Consider the following 12797-nt stretch of genomic DNA (forward strand, 5'->3'; position numbering starts at 1 on the left):
ATGCAAGACCCTCATTTATTCACTTGCCACATCATCTTTTACTCTAGGTGGCAGCTTATTTAATGCTATAGACACCATCCTAGTCATTAGGTTGGGAATGGCCTAAGAGCAGGAACAATTGTAGACTATTAGACAGCTGTAAATATATTTTAATGAGATGAAAGATGAGGGAGAAGAGCAGCCGGCTATAGATCTGTAGCCAGCTGCAGCACGGACTCCAATACACAATGTGTGTATGACAGGTGGGACCATATAACAGTATAGTAAGCAACTATTTTATGAATTTACTGTTAGATTAGCTAAAGATGAACTGGAGCTAGTAGTGGGCTATACTATTAAACTTGCTCTAATAGAGCTGTTTGTGGAGGTGGTTGGTCCCGAGTGCATCATACCCGAGGGATGAGGGATATAGATCCTCTAATCTTCTTATCATCGGCTTCATTTTATCAAGCGTTATTATGCTAGCACTCATCAATTCATCCTTTCCTCACATACTACGTGTTTTAGCTATAACTATCAATTTTATACATGATGCCAATACTCTTATCTACAAAATCCTGTTATTTTACCTATTATATTAGCTAGGTTGATTGTACAAATTACTAAACAGACCGCGAAAGTAATCATATAAAATCCTATAAGGCCCTGTTTCTTTCAGCTTGGGATTATTATAATCCAGATTATTAGGAGTAAGCTGAAAGAAACAGACAACTTATTGAAGTAGCTTATTATAATCTGGAGCTCAGCTTATTATAATCTGATAAGCTCATTTAGGTAAGCTTTTTCTAGATTATTGGGTGAAAAATTACCCACCATGCCATCCCACTTCCTCTTTAGACCTGCAAACCCAATAATCTATGCTCTAATAATCTAGAAAAGAAACAACTAACCACTTATTCTACTACAGATTATAACAATCTAGCTTATAGTAATCTGACTCAATAATCTAGATTATAATAATCCTAATCTGAAAGAACCAGGGCCTAAAGCTCATGTCGTTGCTGTACACTGTTCACTCGCCCGCGCGGCCACGTCACCCAAAAAAGCAGCGCCGTCCGATGCCCCGCCCAGCTACGCGTTCGCCATCGTATCAGGCCACCGCAACAGGCAGTCGGTCGTGCCCTAATCCCTTATTTCCTCTCCCCTTCCCACGCTCCGCCGCCGCCACCGCGATTCCTCGCATTCGTCCCCACTCCCCAGCGGCACCGCATCCGAGCCAGCGCGACCTCCTCCTCGAGCCAGTGGTCGCCCGCCCGCCCGCCGTCGCTACCTCCTCCTCGAGCCAGCGGCTGGCATAGATCCGGTTGTCGATGTGGTTGCAGATCACGGACGACGTCGGCCACCAGGTGGATGAGGTCGAGGGAGGCCTGGCGGCGCTGAGCAACGATGTCCAGGTATGGTGCTTCTTCTCCACCTCTCTCCCTCATCTCAGGTCAGTCCCCTCTCTCCCTCATCTCGCTTCTTATCCTGCTTCTCCACCTCGACCTCTGACGACGACCACCACTGCGATGGGGACAGGATGCGTCAGATGGTGCTCTCCGGGCCGGGATCCTTCTCTCTCGCGCCTCGGTGTCGTCGACGGCAGCGTGAGGAGGCCACGGGGCACAGGATGGAGCACGCATGGGCTAGCGAGACCGCGAGGTCGTCTTAGGTCGTCGTCCCCGTCTCCCCCGAGCTGCCCCGTTGTCGCTTCTTCCTGTGAGCTCTGTTCTTTGACCCAACAACTATTTGGGGTTTAGTCTGTGGCAAGTGTTCTGCTCCAAATCACTCGAGAGATTGGTGTCGATCTGTAGGTATGATTGACTGATTTATGCCCTGGATTGAGAGAGTAATATGTAATTAGGTGCTTTCTTGGTCATTTTTTCCTGGGGATTTAACTGGCATCCGTAGATTTCTTGGATTTGGGATTGATTTACTGCTTGATTCGAAGCTCTGTTTCGTTAATATAATGGCGAGAACTTGAACTCCATCTATTTAAGACATTTTTTTTTGTTTCAGCTCTCTGGATCAAATTAATCTGAGGGTCTCTTGATTCCAATTTTTTCATCCAGGATGCTGCTGCCAGTACATGCGTTGCAGCTCTTCTTTTCCTTCTGGATCTGGATTTTAATCCACATGTCTGCCTTTTGTTATTTTTAATTATTTTGTTCGATTGATTAGTCTCATCAACCTTTACTCTACAAATGATGATTTACATGGTCATTATTCCATCCAGAAGAAATGCATTGACTGTTTTACATGGCAAACTTATTGAAGGGTTGTGTTCTATCTCGACCAAATGTTCTCAAATTATTTTGCCTGCTGCTGCATTATAATACTCACAAGCTATTTTACTATCATCGAATCCTCATCCGGATACCCAGCTGTGTTTTTGTTGTATAGTGTCCAATGGATCTCTGAGCAACCCAGTTATACTAGAACAAAATGAAGATACACAGCTTTGTTATTATTTCGTTAAATACTTGCAGATTCCATATTTCTTCACAAGCTTTCATTTTCTTTACTATAATCTTACAGGCAGGACACATGACTTCGATCATGGTTTAGCATCATCTGTCTTGGAATCTTTGGAATTCCTAAAGCTAAATTGATCAGGCACTCAGTGTCCTATATATGCAGCAGATGAAATGATTCAAAAACATAATATACAAGTATCCGTTGTTGATTAGTCCAGTGAATATTGTCGTAGCCACACAGGTAACCAAAACTGCACAAAAAGCTGCACAACAATTTCACTTGGTTTTAGTTTTCTTATTGCTTTTGCTTATATAAGAGTTAGGGCATATTACAAATAGTAATTATTAGCTTTAAATCTTTTTTTTACCTAATGATTTAACTGGAGGAAAAGTTCAAGCTAGCTACTGCAGATAATCAGTTTTGCTTTAATTATCTTGATCAGTCTGTAAGTGATAACCTGTTTTGGTTATGTTTAATTCCTTCATTATTAACTTTGGTTGGAAGTTCAAGCGTTAATTAAAGTTTCATTGGTTGGTTCATTCACATTATCATGCCATATAATCCTGTGACAAGGCATATATTTCTAGAGGTTTGTCCAACATATCTAAAATTCTGTATGGGTGCCGTGTTGTTCAAGAGTTGTGTTCTTTTCTGCCTTAGTACCAACAGAGTTCCGCTTTATGGTTCACTTCACAAAATTTTCTCCGCATGTTGTTTATTTATCTTAAACGAGCAGGATGGAATGCTTCATAGGCTGCTTCAAGGAATGGGAGGTAAAAAATGTGACTAGCAATCCTATAGTTTTGGTTCTACATATATGTAATCGCTGTACATATACGCAGTTAACTTGCTGCTCACTGATATTTGTTTTTCTGGTCACTGATGGATGCTTATATTATTTGTTTCTCACCGATATATCTTTCACGTATGATAGTTCATTTTAGACTAATTTGTCATTCAAATTTTATTTCATACAGATAGGCAAGTCCTCTATTTTCCAGATTAATACGGGGGAGACATCGAAAAGATATGCACCTCTTCCTTCTTTGTACAGCTGAAGTAATGCCTTATGATAGCACACCAACCACATGCAATTTCTTCTAATGAACACACAATTGTTTATACTTTGCTACATACAGTGGACAGTTACACCTCAAATCCCTCCTAGAATAAATCGAATGAAACAGTTACATACCAGTCTGTACTATGACATCAGTATGGCCCTTTTGGTCTGTATAGCTGTCATTATTGTAAACTATGCACTATGTGTACATGTGCTTAAGATTACTAGCTACCTATTCATGTTTTCATGCTATATTATGGTATGACATGTACATTCATTGTACAAATACCACACTAAAACTTTTTTCCTTCCGTGTTCAGGTACATCTTGAACGGCAGTTAATTTCCAAACTGAAATCATGTTTCTTCAGGTTCAAAGAAAAAAAAAGCCATGTTTCTGGAAATTCACTTTATTTGATTATCAACACCCTTTCACACTGTTAAATTGTTTGACTCCTATCATGGATATAGTATCAATACATGTACTCTATTATTGAACGTGTATTACTGACACTGAAAGTTTCTATTATTTCACAATTCCTATTATCTTCTTCGTTCTAATGATTTCCTATTATTCACCATGCGATTTTTAAATTATTGCACCATGTATTATGCTATTGAACTTATTAAATTACATGTCCTTGCAGAAGAAGTTGACATTGGCATTGTGCAAGCTCTATTGATGCTATCCAACCTCCACATAAACATTGTGCCTTCTTTTGGTAATATGGGCGCTTTAGGCATAGACCTCTGTAGGGATCTTCATCCTGTAGTCAACGGTTATGCATTCTTCTAATTGTTGTATATTACTCTTAGTCTGGTGGTATATATGCAGAAAGATATTCATACCCTTACCATAACCCCAAAAAATGTAATTGTTAAGATAAATGAAAATTTTTCAAGATTTATTGTGACTTAGAACTTCAATTTTCACTTTAGTAATGATATCTCACTTTCATGGTACAAATCTATATATAAAGATTTGTACTTTGGTATATCTTTTAGTCGGTGTAATATTTCTTTTGTTATAACAAATTTGTTTTGCGTGGTTTATTGTAAAATTAGTGATGTAACAAATAATGTGCCCGCGCAACGCGCGGGCCGGGCATCACCTAGTTAGGGCACCCACAATGTTGTAAAAAACCAGGTAGTAAGCATTAAATGGTTGCTTACTACCTGGTATTAGTCATTGTGGGAGTAGTTCATTCTTAAAGCCAGGAAGTAGCGCTGCTGCCGGCAAGAAGGGAATAAAAAATGAAATGTGTACAGTGGAGTTCTGACAAAAAATTTTAAATTGCAAGTAGCCGTTGCTTCTTCCAACCGTTGCTCTCCTCCCCAGCCAACCGTTGCATGGACTGTTCTTCTTGCCATCTTCATCTCCTACAAAAACAGAGATGGCTCATAATTTCTTTGAATCAACACAAACACATTCTGTGAAACTTAGCTAGCTGAGAGCTTGAGATGGATCCCTCCAAGAGAGGTTTCATGAACTTGTTAAACCAAGGCTCTCCAAGCCAACAATCTAGCCAAAACTCCCCTCCTACTCAATTCCCCTCAACTTTCTCCCAATCACAATTTCCCCAATCCCCACATTTTACCCAAGCCTCACCACCTAATTTCCAAACCTTCAACCCTTTTGGTCCTCCAGCCAACTATCACCTATATGGTAGTTCTCCTCCAAACTTTCAAGGTTTTCTGCAGCAAGCAAGCTGGTTACAATCTGCACCAATAAGCTTTCAAGGTTTTCGTCCCCAAGAAAGTTGGATGCACTCACCAAATCAAGTTGTCGGGTCCGCCTCATCTCATGGATCCAAATCAGCCTCTCAGTGCCCTGCAAGACAGGAAGAGAACAATTTGGTTAACATCGAAGAGTCAAGTGACAATAGCCAAGAGACAGGGAGAAGAGGGACACACGTCAACTGGACCGAAGAAGAAAACTTACGACTCCTCAGCTCTTGGTTGAATAACTCACTAGATTCTATAAATGGCAATGACAAGAAGGGAGAATACTATTGGAGGGATGTTGCTGCAGAGTTCAATGGTAATGCATCTAGCAATAACCGCAAAAGGACAGTCGTGCAATGCAAGACACATTGGGGTGGTGTTAAGAAGGACATTGCAAAATTTTGTGGAGCTTATTCTCGAGCTAGAAGAACCTGGAGCAGTGGATTCTCTGATGATATGATCATGGAGAAAGCCCATGCATTATATAAATCAGAAAACAATGATAAAACTTTTACATTAGAGTATATGTGGAGAGAATTAAAGGATCAACCAAAATGGCGACGGATACTTGAAGAGGACAGCAAGAACAAGAGGACTAAGATTTCTGAATCTGGTGCATATACATCATCATCCAACCAAGAAACTGAGGAGGAGACCAGCCGAAAAGAGAAGCGTCCTGAAGGGCAGAAAAAAGCCAAAGCCAAGCTTAAAGGGAAAGGAAAAAAACCTGCACCGTCTCCTTTGGGGGACCAGCCATCTCAAGATTTTGTTCTCTTCAACGAAGCTGTAAAATTGAGAGCAGAAGCAGTGCTGAAATCTGCAGAAGCAACCACCAAATCAGCGGAAGCAAAGAAGGAACAAACTAGGATGGAGAAGTATCAGACATATTTAAAGTTGTTGGACAAAGACACTGCCAATTTTAGTGATGCAAAACTCAAGAGGCATGAAGCTGTCCTCGAAAAGCTAGCTACAGAACTTGCAGAAGAATAGAAGATCCCTAAGTTATGTTTGTACCCCTAGTACTTAGTGTGTCACTGTTTCATTAAGTTTAACTTGCTAGTAATATTTAGACTTGTGATAGGTTTGTAGGGCAAGTAATTGTTGTATTGTGAACTCAGTGAATGATGAATGTAATATTTCACTAGTGAGAAGGCATATGAAGTGATAATATTTGCCCACAATCATAATATGTCTGAACCTTCTTCTCTGTAGTCTCTGATTTGTCCCATAACAACAGCAATTCGTTTCTTAAGCAGCCTGCAGAAAAATATACATTGATAATAATTAGCACAACATTTTATAATATGGTGGTTTGAATAGATAGAAAAGGAAGGTATGGTTGTTTAAAATCTAGCTGTTAGAATACATCCAAAAAGCAAGACATGGTTGTTTAAAATCTAGCTGTTGGAATACATCCAAAAAGCAAGACACAGTTGTCTAAAATTTAGCTGTTGGAATACATCCAAAAAGAAAGACATGGCTGTTCAGAATCTAGCTGTTGGAAACTAGCCGTTGCAATGGAAGCAAAAGCAAGGCATCAATGTTACACATAGCTAGCAGGATGAACCATATATAAATAAGACATGCACATCACGAAGGCAGCATTCCCCTTCCTTTCCTTCAACTTCTTACCAACATAGCAACCCATCTCCAAAAAAGATGTCCACTGAGTCACAAGATAATTCTAGTCATTCCGATGAGTCCATCACTAGTGAGAAGCTTGATGATATGACATGGGAAGAAATTAATGACCCTATGGAAGCTCAGCTTGAAGCTCGGTTGGAAGCTCAACTTGAAGCGAGATTGATGGCTCACCTAGCTGGTAGCTCTAATCAGCTGGGGGGCTACACAAGGAGGTACATTAGTAGAGATCATGAAGATGACCACAACAGATTATTTGCTAAATATTTTTCTGAGAGTCCATTGTACACCGATGATCAGTTTCGGAGGAGATTTCGCATGAGAAGGCATCTTTTTTTGCGCATTGTACAAGCTCTTGGTGTTTGGTCTCCATATTTTCGTCTAAGGCGAGATGCATTTGGCAAGGTGGGTCTATCACCATTGCAAAAATGCACCGCTGCCATGCGAATGTTGGCATATGGTACACCAGCTGATCTTATGGATGAGACCTTTGGGGTTGCAGAAAGTACAGCAATGGAGTGCATGATCAATTTTGTTCAAGGTGTGCGGCATTTATTTGGTGAACAATATTTGCGCAGGCCTACCGTGGAGGATATTCAACGTTTACTTCAATTTGGAGAGGCACATGGATTTCCTGGGATGTTGGGGAGTATTGATTGCATGCATTGGGAATGGCAAAGTTGTCCGGTTGCATGGAAGGGCCAATTCACACGTGGTGACTATGGAGTACCCACTATTATGCTTGAAGCAGTTGCTTCTTTAGATTTATGGATTTGGCATGCTTTCTTTGGTGCTGCTGGTTCAAACAATGATATTAATGTATTGGACCAGTCTCCATTATTCACTGAAATGATACAAGGAAGAGCACCTCCTGTTCAGTTTACCATAAATGGTACACAATATAACATGGGATACTATTTAACTGATAGAATTTATCCGGAGTGGGCTGCATTTGCCAAATCAATCACCAGGCCCCGAAGTGCTAAGCACAAATTATATGCCCAACGTCAAGAATCAGCAAGAAAAGATGTGGAAAGAGCCTTTGGGGTTTTGCAAAAACGTTGGGCCATCATACGTCACCCGGCGCGTATTTGGGAAAGGGAAGAGCTTGCAGATATAATGTATGCCTGCATTATTTTGCACAACATGATAGTTGAGGATGAGAGAGGCTCATATGATATACCGGATGACAATACATATGAACAAGGGCAGTATTATCCTCAAATGACAGGGCTTGACCATGGACCAATATATGGATTTCAAGAAGTTTTAGAGCAAAACAAGGCTATCCATGACCGACAAACACATCGGCGTCTGAAGGGAGATTTGATAGAGCACGTGTGGCAGAAATTTAGTGGTCAGCAACAATAAGATTAGATTTTAATAATTCCATATCAACCTTGTATTTTACTAGTTTAATTTGTCTTTACCAATTTAGAATCTAAATGTTTGCTTCCAAAAGTACTTGTATTTGTATGTCAAATGTATTACTTTTTATCAGCTACGTATTCCAATAGGGACTATGTACACTAGCTAGTTATCTTGCAATACCTACAAAAATGGATTGCCTTTTATTTCTGAAGAACTATATATATGTTCTGTATACAGCTAGTAGACTGAAGAAAAAAGGAGAGCAAAACTACCAACAGAGAGGCAAAATGTGGTTCCTTTTTCCTGAAAACATTTGAACAGGAAACAACTGTGTTGATACATAGCAACAAGGTTACTTACACCAACACCAATGCACTGGTGTCAAGTATACTCCCCTGCAGCTAGCTGATCGAGAATCGAGAATCAGCTAGAGCCCTGACAAACATATACTCCAGTAGCTATATCGAATACTATTGAAGTTTTCAGATTAATCAAACTCCGATGCTTACTTTTGATTAGTGTTGTAAGAATTAAACATAATTATATCTCATCATCATGTAGCTTGTATTTTTGAGAAAAAAGACAGTCGGTTGCTGTTAACAGGCCGGCAACATAGCAAATAGATATATTTTGGATGGCAAGAGAGTTAAATTAAATTTTCTGCAACATAATATTTAGCAAGAACATAAAAGGTTAGTGCTAGCTACATCCGTTCGTGATGTAGAACAGTAGAAGGTTAATGTAGCTACCTGTTTTAAACTGCTGTATGCAGGGCTCTTATGGAGTGGGGAAACCTAGTGTTGTGTTCTTTACTTGGATAGAAGCACGAACCATAACACAGATCAAACGGTAAAACAACTGACCGTGATTAAACAAAAAATCTGTCCACATAGTTATAGCAACTCCGACCGTGATTAAACAAAAAAAAAATCTGTCCACACAGTTATGGCAACTCCGATTCTCATAAACTGAACTAGAAAATATAACATGCGCAACATCGACAGAGAGGTACATGGTACAATATTTATCATGCAAGCACATACGCTATTCTACTACTTAAATCACAAGCATAGGGGTTAGTTGGACTTACAGTTGGTCTTGCAGCTCCGTCGCAGATCTCAGCAGGAGGATATGAAGCCGAAGCTGATCACACACCAGAGAAGATGACCTCCTCAGTCTCCAGCCGGGCTGAAGCACCAGTCCGCCATAATAAGGGAGGTGGCTTGCGGCGTCGGTCGGCGGGGATAGCGGCGACGGATGAAGGGGAAAGCGTTGCCTGATTGCAGAGAAGGAAGGTTTGCGGCGTCGATGGTGGGGGTGGAGCGGATGCGGCGCCGGGTGGTAGCGATAGAGGGGATTGCGTCGTTGGGTGGCGGAGAGGAACCCGGCGTCAGTGGAAGGGTGGAGGGGTTTGTGGCGTTGATTTCGGGGGGAGGGGGAGCGGATCGCCGCATGGATAGTGGGGACGGAGGAGTTGGCGGCGGCGAGTGGCGGGGTAGGAGCGGATTTTACGGCGGCGGGGAAGGAGAGGAGATTGCGGCGCCGGTGGAAACAGCGAAAGAGGAATTGGGGATCGATCTGGCCGGAACTCGCGCGAAGGAACTGAGCGCCGATTTTTTTTATCCTGTGGACCCCACCTTTACTACCCTCTCGCCGAGATAAGCATTGTGGATAGTGTCTTCTCCTATTACCGCCTGTGACTGGGTCCCACACTAATACTCATCTTGATAATATACATTGGTGTTGCCCTTAGAGAATAAAATTATAGCACCTGAGTCGTAGGCTAGTGGCATTCCGTTTTCAAAACGGATGACCCAGATGCCTCTGAGTACTGTATAGCAATTAACTATGAAAAATAAAATAGTACGGTTCTGATCGTTGGACCATATGGTCTCTAGTGGAATGAAACGTTTTGCATTTGGAGGGAAGACTTTTTTCATATTGGGGCACCTCTCTATGCGGCACCACCTGAGACATTGCCAATACCAATCCCCTGGCATACTTGTGATAGTCAAGACATCGTGCACATGCAATGACTCGGACACCCAACCTATTAGGTAAGCTAAAGTAGGACGAAACTACCAATTTCCATCGGATTCACCCTCCAAGTTGTGGCTCCCTTGAGCAATCTCGAAATGACGCGCGGCTCAAGTTTGTGGTTGGAGGATGTGGGAAAGACTGCATGGGGGCATCCCCAACCTTGCGAAGTACATCTTGGTACTGGACTGCTGGAAAAGATTGTTGTTGTAGATTAACTTGATCATTTATTTGTCCATTATTATATTTACAGGCTCCATGTTGAACAACTCCATTATACACCGTTGATGCGATGGTATGGATATTGAAAAAAATATCACGAGTAAAGTGTACGGGCAGTCCTTAAACTTGTAGTGGTGTGTCATCTAGATCCCTAAACTCTCAAAATACATATTCAAGTCCTAGAACTTATCATAGTGTGTTATCTAAGTCCCAAATCGCCACAACCCCTTCAGGATCCTGCGTGGCGTTGATGTGGCATGCCACACGGAATGATGTGGCATCGTTTTGACTGACAAATGGATTCCATTTAAAATTTTTTCTTTTTCTTTTTTTTCTTCTCTCTTTTTCCCTTTCTTCTCCTTTCTCTATGACCGGAGCAGAAGAAAGGAAAAAAAGAAGAATGAGAAGAAAAAGAAAAAGAAGAAAAGAAGAAAAAAAGAAAATGACATGTCACGTCCATGTGGCATGCCACATCAGCGCCACGTAGGATCCTAAAGGGGTTGTGTCGATTTAGGACCTATATGATACACTTTGACAAGTTATGAGACCTGAATATGCATTTTAAGAGTTTAGGGACATATATGACACAACCCTACAGGTTTAAAGTACCGCAAATGATATCATTATACATGGCCCTTTTATTTATTGGATCACACAAGGACCGAGCAAGTCTTACATCCTCAATAACAGCTTGGATTTGTAACTGGAAATAGTTATTATTCTTGTTAAAAGATGGTTGAGGAAGTTCAATTCCAGGCCTTAATAAATTTATATATTCCTATAAATTTCTATCATTCCAAAGGATCCATCAATGTTGCAATTTTTTTCTTTTACTGCCATGAACAAGCCACGGCCTATTTATTTTAATTTCTTTAATAGGTTGAGTTCTTTTTATTATTTTCTAAAAACTTTCATAGAATATATACATTTGTGCCAAATATAAAAACTTTAAGGTCGGACATAAATATTAAGGAATTATTTGAGATATTGTGATTGGTTGAGAACTATACGGAGAAGCTAAATTAGTTGAGAAGATAATATATATGAAGAAATCATATTCAATGCTATATTTTGGGTACGTTTCGGTTTCGTTGGAATGGCTCCAAAATCTTCCCGGTATTTCGTCGAGCACCTGCTCTGCTACCGTCTTCTCCGTCAACATCGCGCGCCGGCGCCGCCCACCTCAGCTCCAACTCCTCCACAACTGGCCAATGCAACGCCGCCATCGGGGGCCGCCTCGACTCCGGATTCCCCGCGGCGGCCGTATCCACCTTCGCCGCGATGCTCCGCGCCGGCGCACGCCCGGACGGCTACACGCTCCCGCTCCTCAACCGCGCCGCAGCCTCCCTCCCCGCCAGCCGCGGCGAGGCCGAGCTCGTCGGCGCCGCCCACGCCGTCGGCGTCAGGGCGGAGTTCGCCGCCAACGTCTACTTCTGCAACACGCTGGTGGATGCCTACGCGCGGCGCGGGGATGGTCGCGTGCGCCAGGAAGCTGTTCGACGAAATGCCCACGCGCGACGTGGTTTCTTGGACGTCGCTGGTCTCTTCGCATGCCGGTGTCTGGGACGTCCGGGAGGTGTCCCGGGTGTTGTACTACATGCGGCTGGACGGCTGCCAGCCAAGCGCCGTGACTCTCGCCGTGGTGCTCCGCGTGTGCACGGCCAAATAGAACGTCGGCGGCGGGGGGCAGCTGCACTGCTACGCGGTGAAGATCTTGACGCACTTGTGCAGGATGGCAGCCTCGGACGACGCGGTGGCGCTGTTCCAGCAGTCTCCGAGAAGAGATGCAATTTCTTGGAACATTATGATCTCAGAGTATTCTTCGGAAGGGAACATTTCCAAAGTTGCCGAAATGTATCAAAGGATGAGAAGAGAGGAGGTGTGTCCTAGCTGCCAGACCTTAACCACAGTAGTTGCTGCATTCGCCAAGTGCAAGTGTCTCCGAGAAGGTGAGAAACTGCATTCTTTCGCTTTTAGGAGCTGTCTCAGCGATGCAATTTTGGTGGAGTCCTTTGTTGATTTTTATGCCAAAATGCGACAGATTAGATTGATCAGTTCAGTCATTTGAAGAATTCAGCGACACAGGCAGTTGCATATGGTCAGCCATGAATTGGAGCTTTATTTGCTGTTGGCAGTTTATAGAAGTAATACATTTGTTTGGGCGAATGTTAAATTCTACATTTGTTCCAGTGCGTTGAGCTGCAAGGATTAGTCATCAGTTACAGAGAACTTGGTGCACTACGGCTAGGTAAAGCAACTCATGGGTACATGATAAGAAACAA

The 12797-nt window shown here is 42.3% G+C and overlaps 2 protein-coding genes and 1 non-coding gene across 3 annotated transcripts; all 3 read left to right on the forward strand.

Annotated features, from left to right (window-relative positions):
• Positions 1 to 1163: 1163 nt before the first annotated feature.
• On the forward strand, positions 1164 to 4440 carry LOC4335384 (uncharacterized). Its single transcript, XR_010740708.1, has 6 exons — positions 1164 to 1432; positions 1519 to 1793; positions 1999 to 2697; positions 3194 to 3230; positions 3435 to 3516; positions 4167 to 4440. It is a non-coding gene; the product is annotated as an uncharacterized protein (transcript).
• Positions 4441 to 4931: 491 nt separating this feature from the next.
• On the forward strand, positions 4932 to 6399 carry LOC136351076 (glutathione S-transferase T2-like). Its single transcript, XM_066309485.1, has one exon. The coding sequence runs from the start codon at positions 4981 to 4983 to the stop codon at positions 6232 to 6234; it is 1254 nt and encodes a 417-aa protein (XP_066165582.1). The 5' UTR covers positions 4932 to 4980; the 3' UTR covers positions 6235 to 6399.
• Positions 6400 to 6847: 448 nt separating this feature from the next.
• On the forward strand, positions 6848 to 8381 carry LOC112938690 (protein ALP1-like). Its single transcript, XM_026024809.2, has one exon. The coding sequence runs from the start codon at positions 6904 to 6906 to the stop codon at positions 8254 to 8256; it is 1353 nt and encodes a 450-aa protein (XP_025880594.1). The 5' UTR covers positions 6848 to 6903; the 3' UTR covers positions 8257 to 8381.
• Positions 8382 to 12797: the final 4416 nt, after the last annotated feature.

The sequence above is a fragment of the Oryza sativa genome, chromosome 4, assembly GCF_034140825.1.
Source record: "Oryza sativa Japonica Group chromosome 4, ASM3414082v1".
NCBI lineage: Eukaryota > Viridiplantae > Streptophyta > Magnoliopsida > Poales > Poaceae > Oryza > Oryza sativa.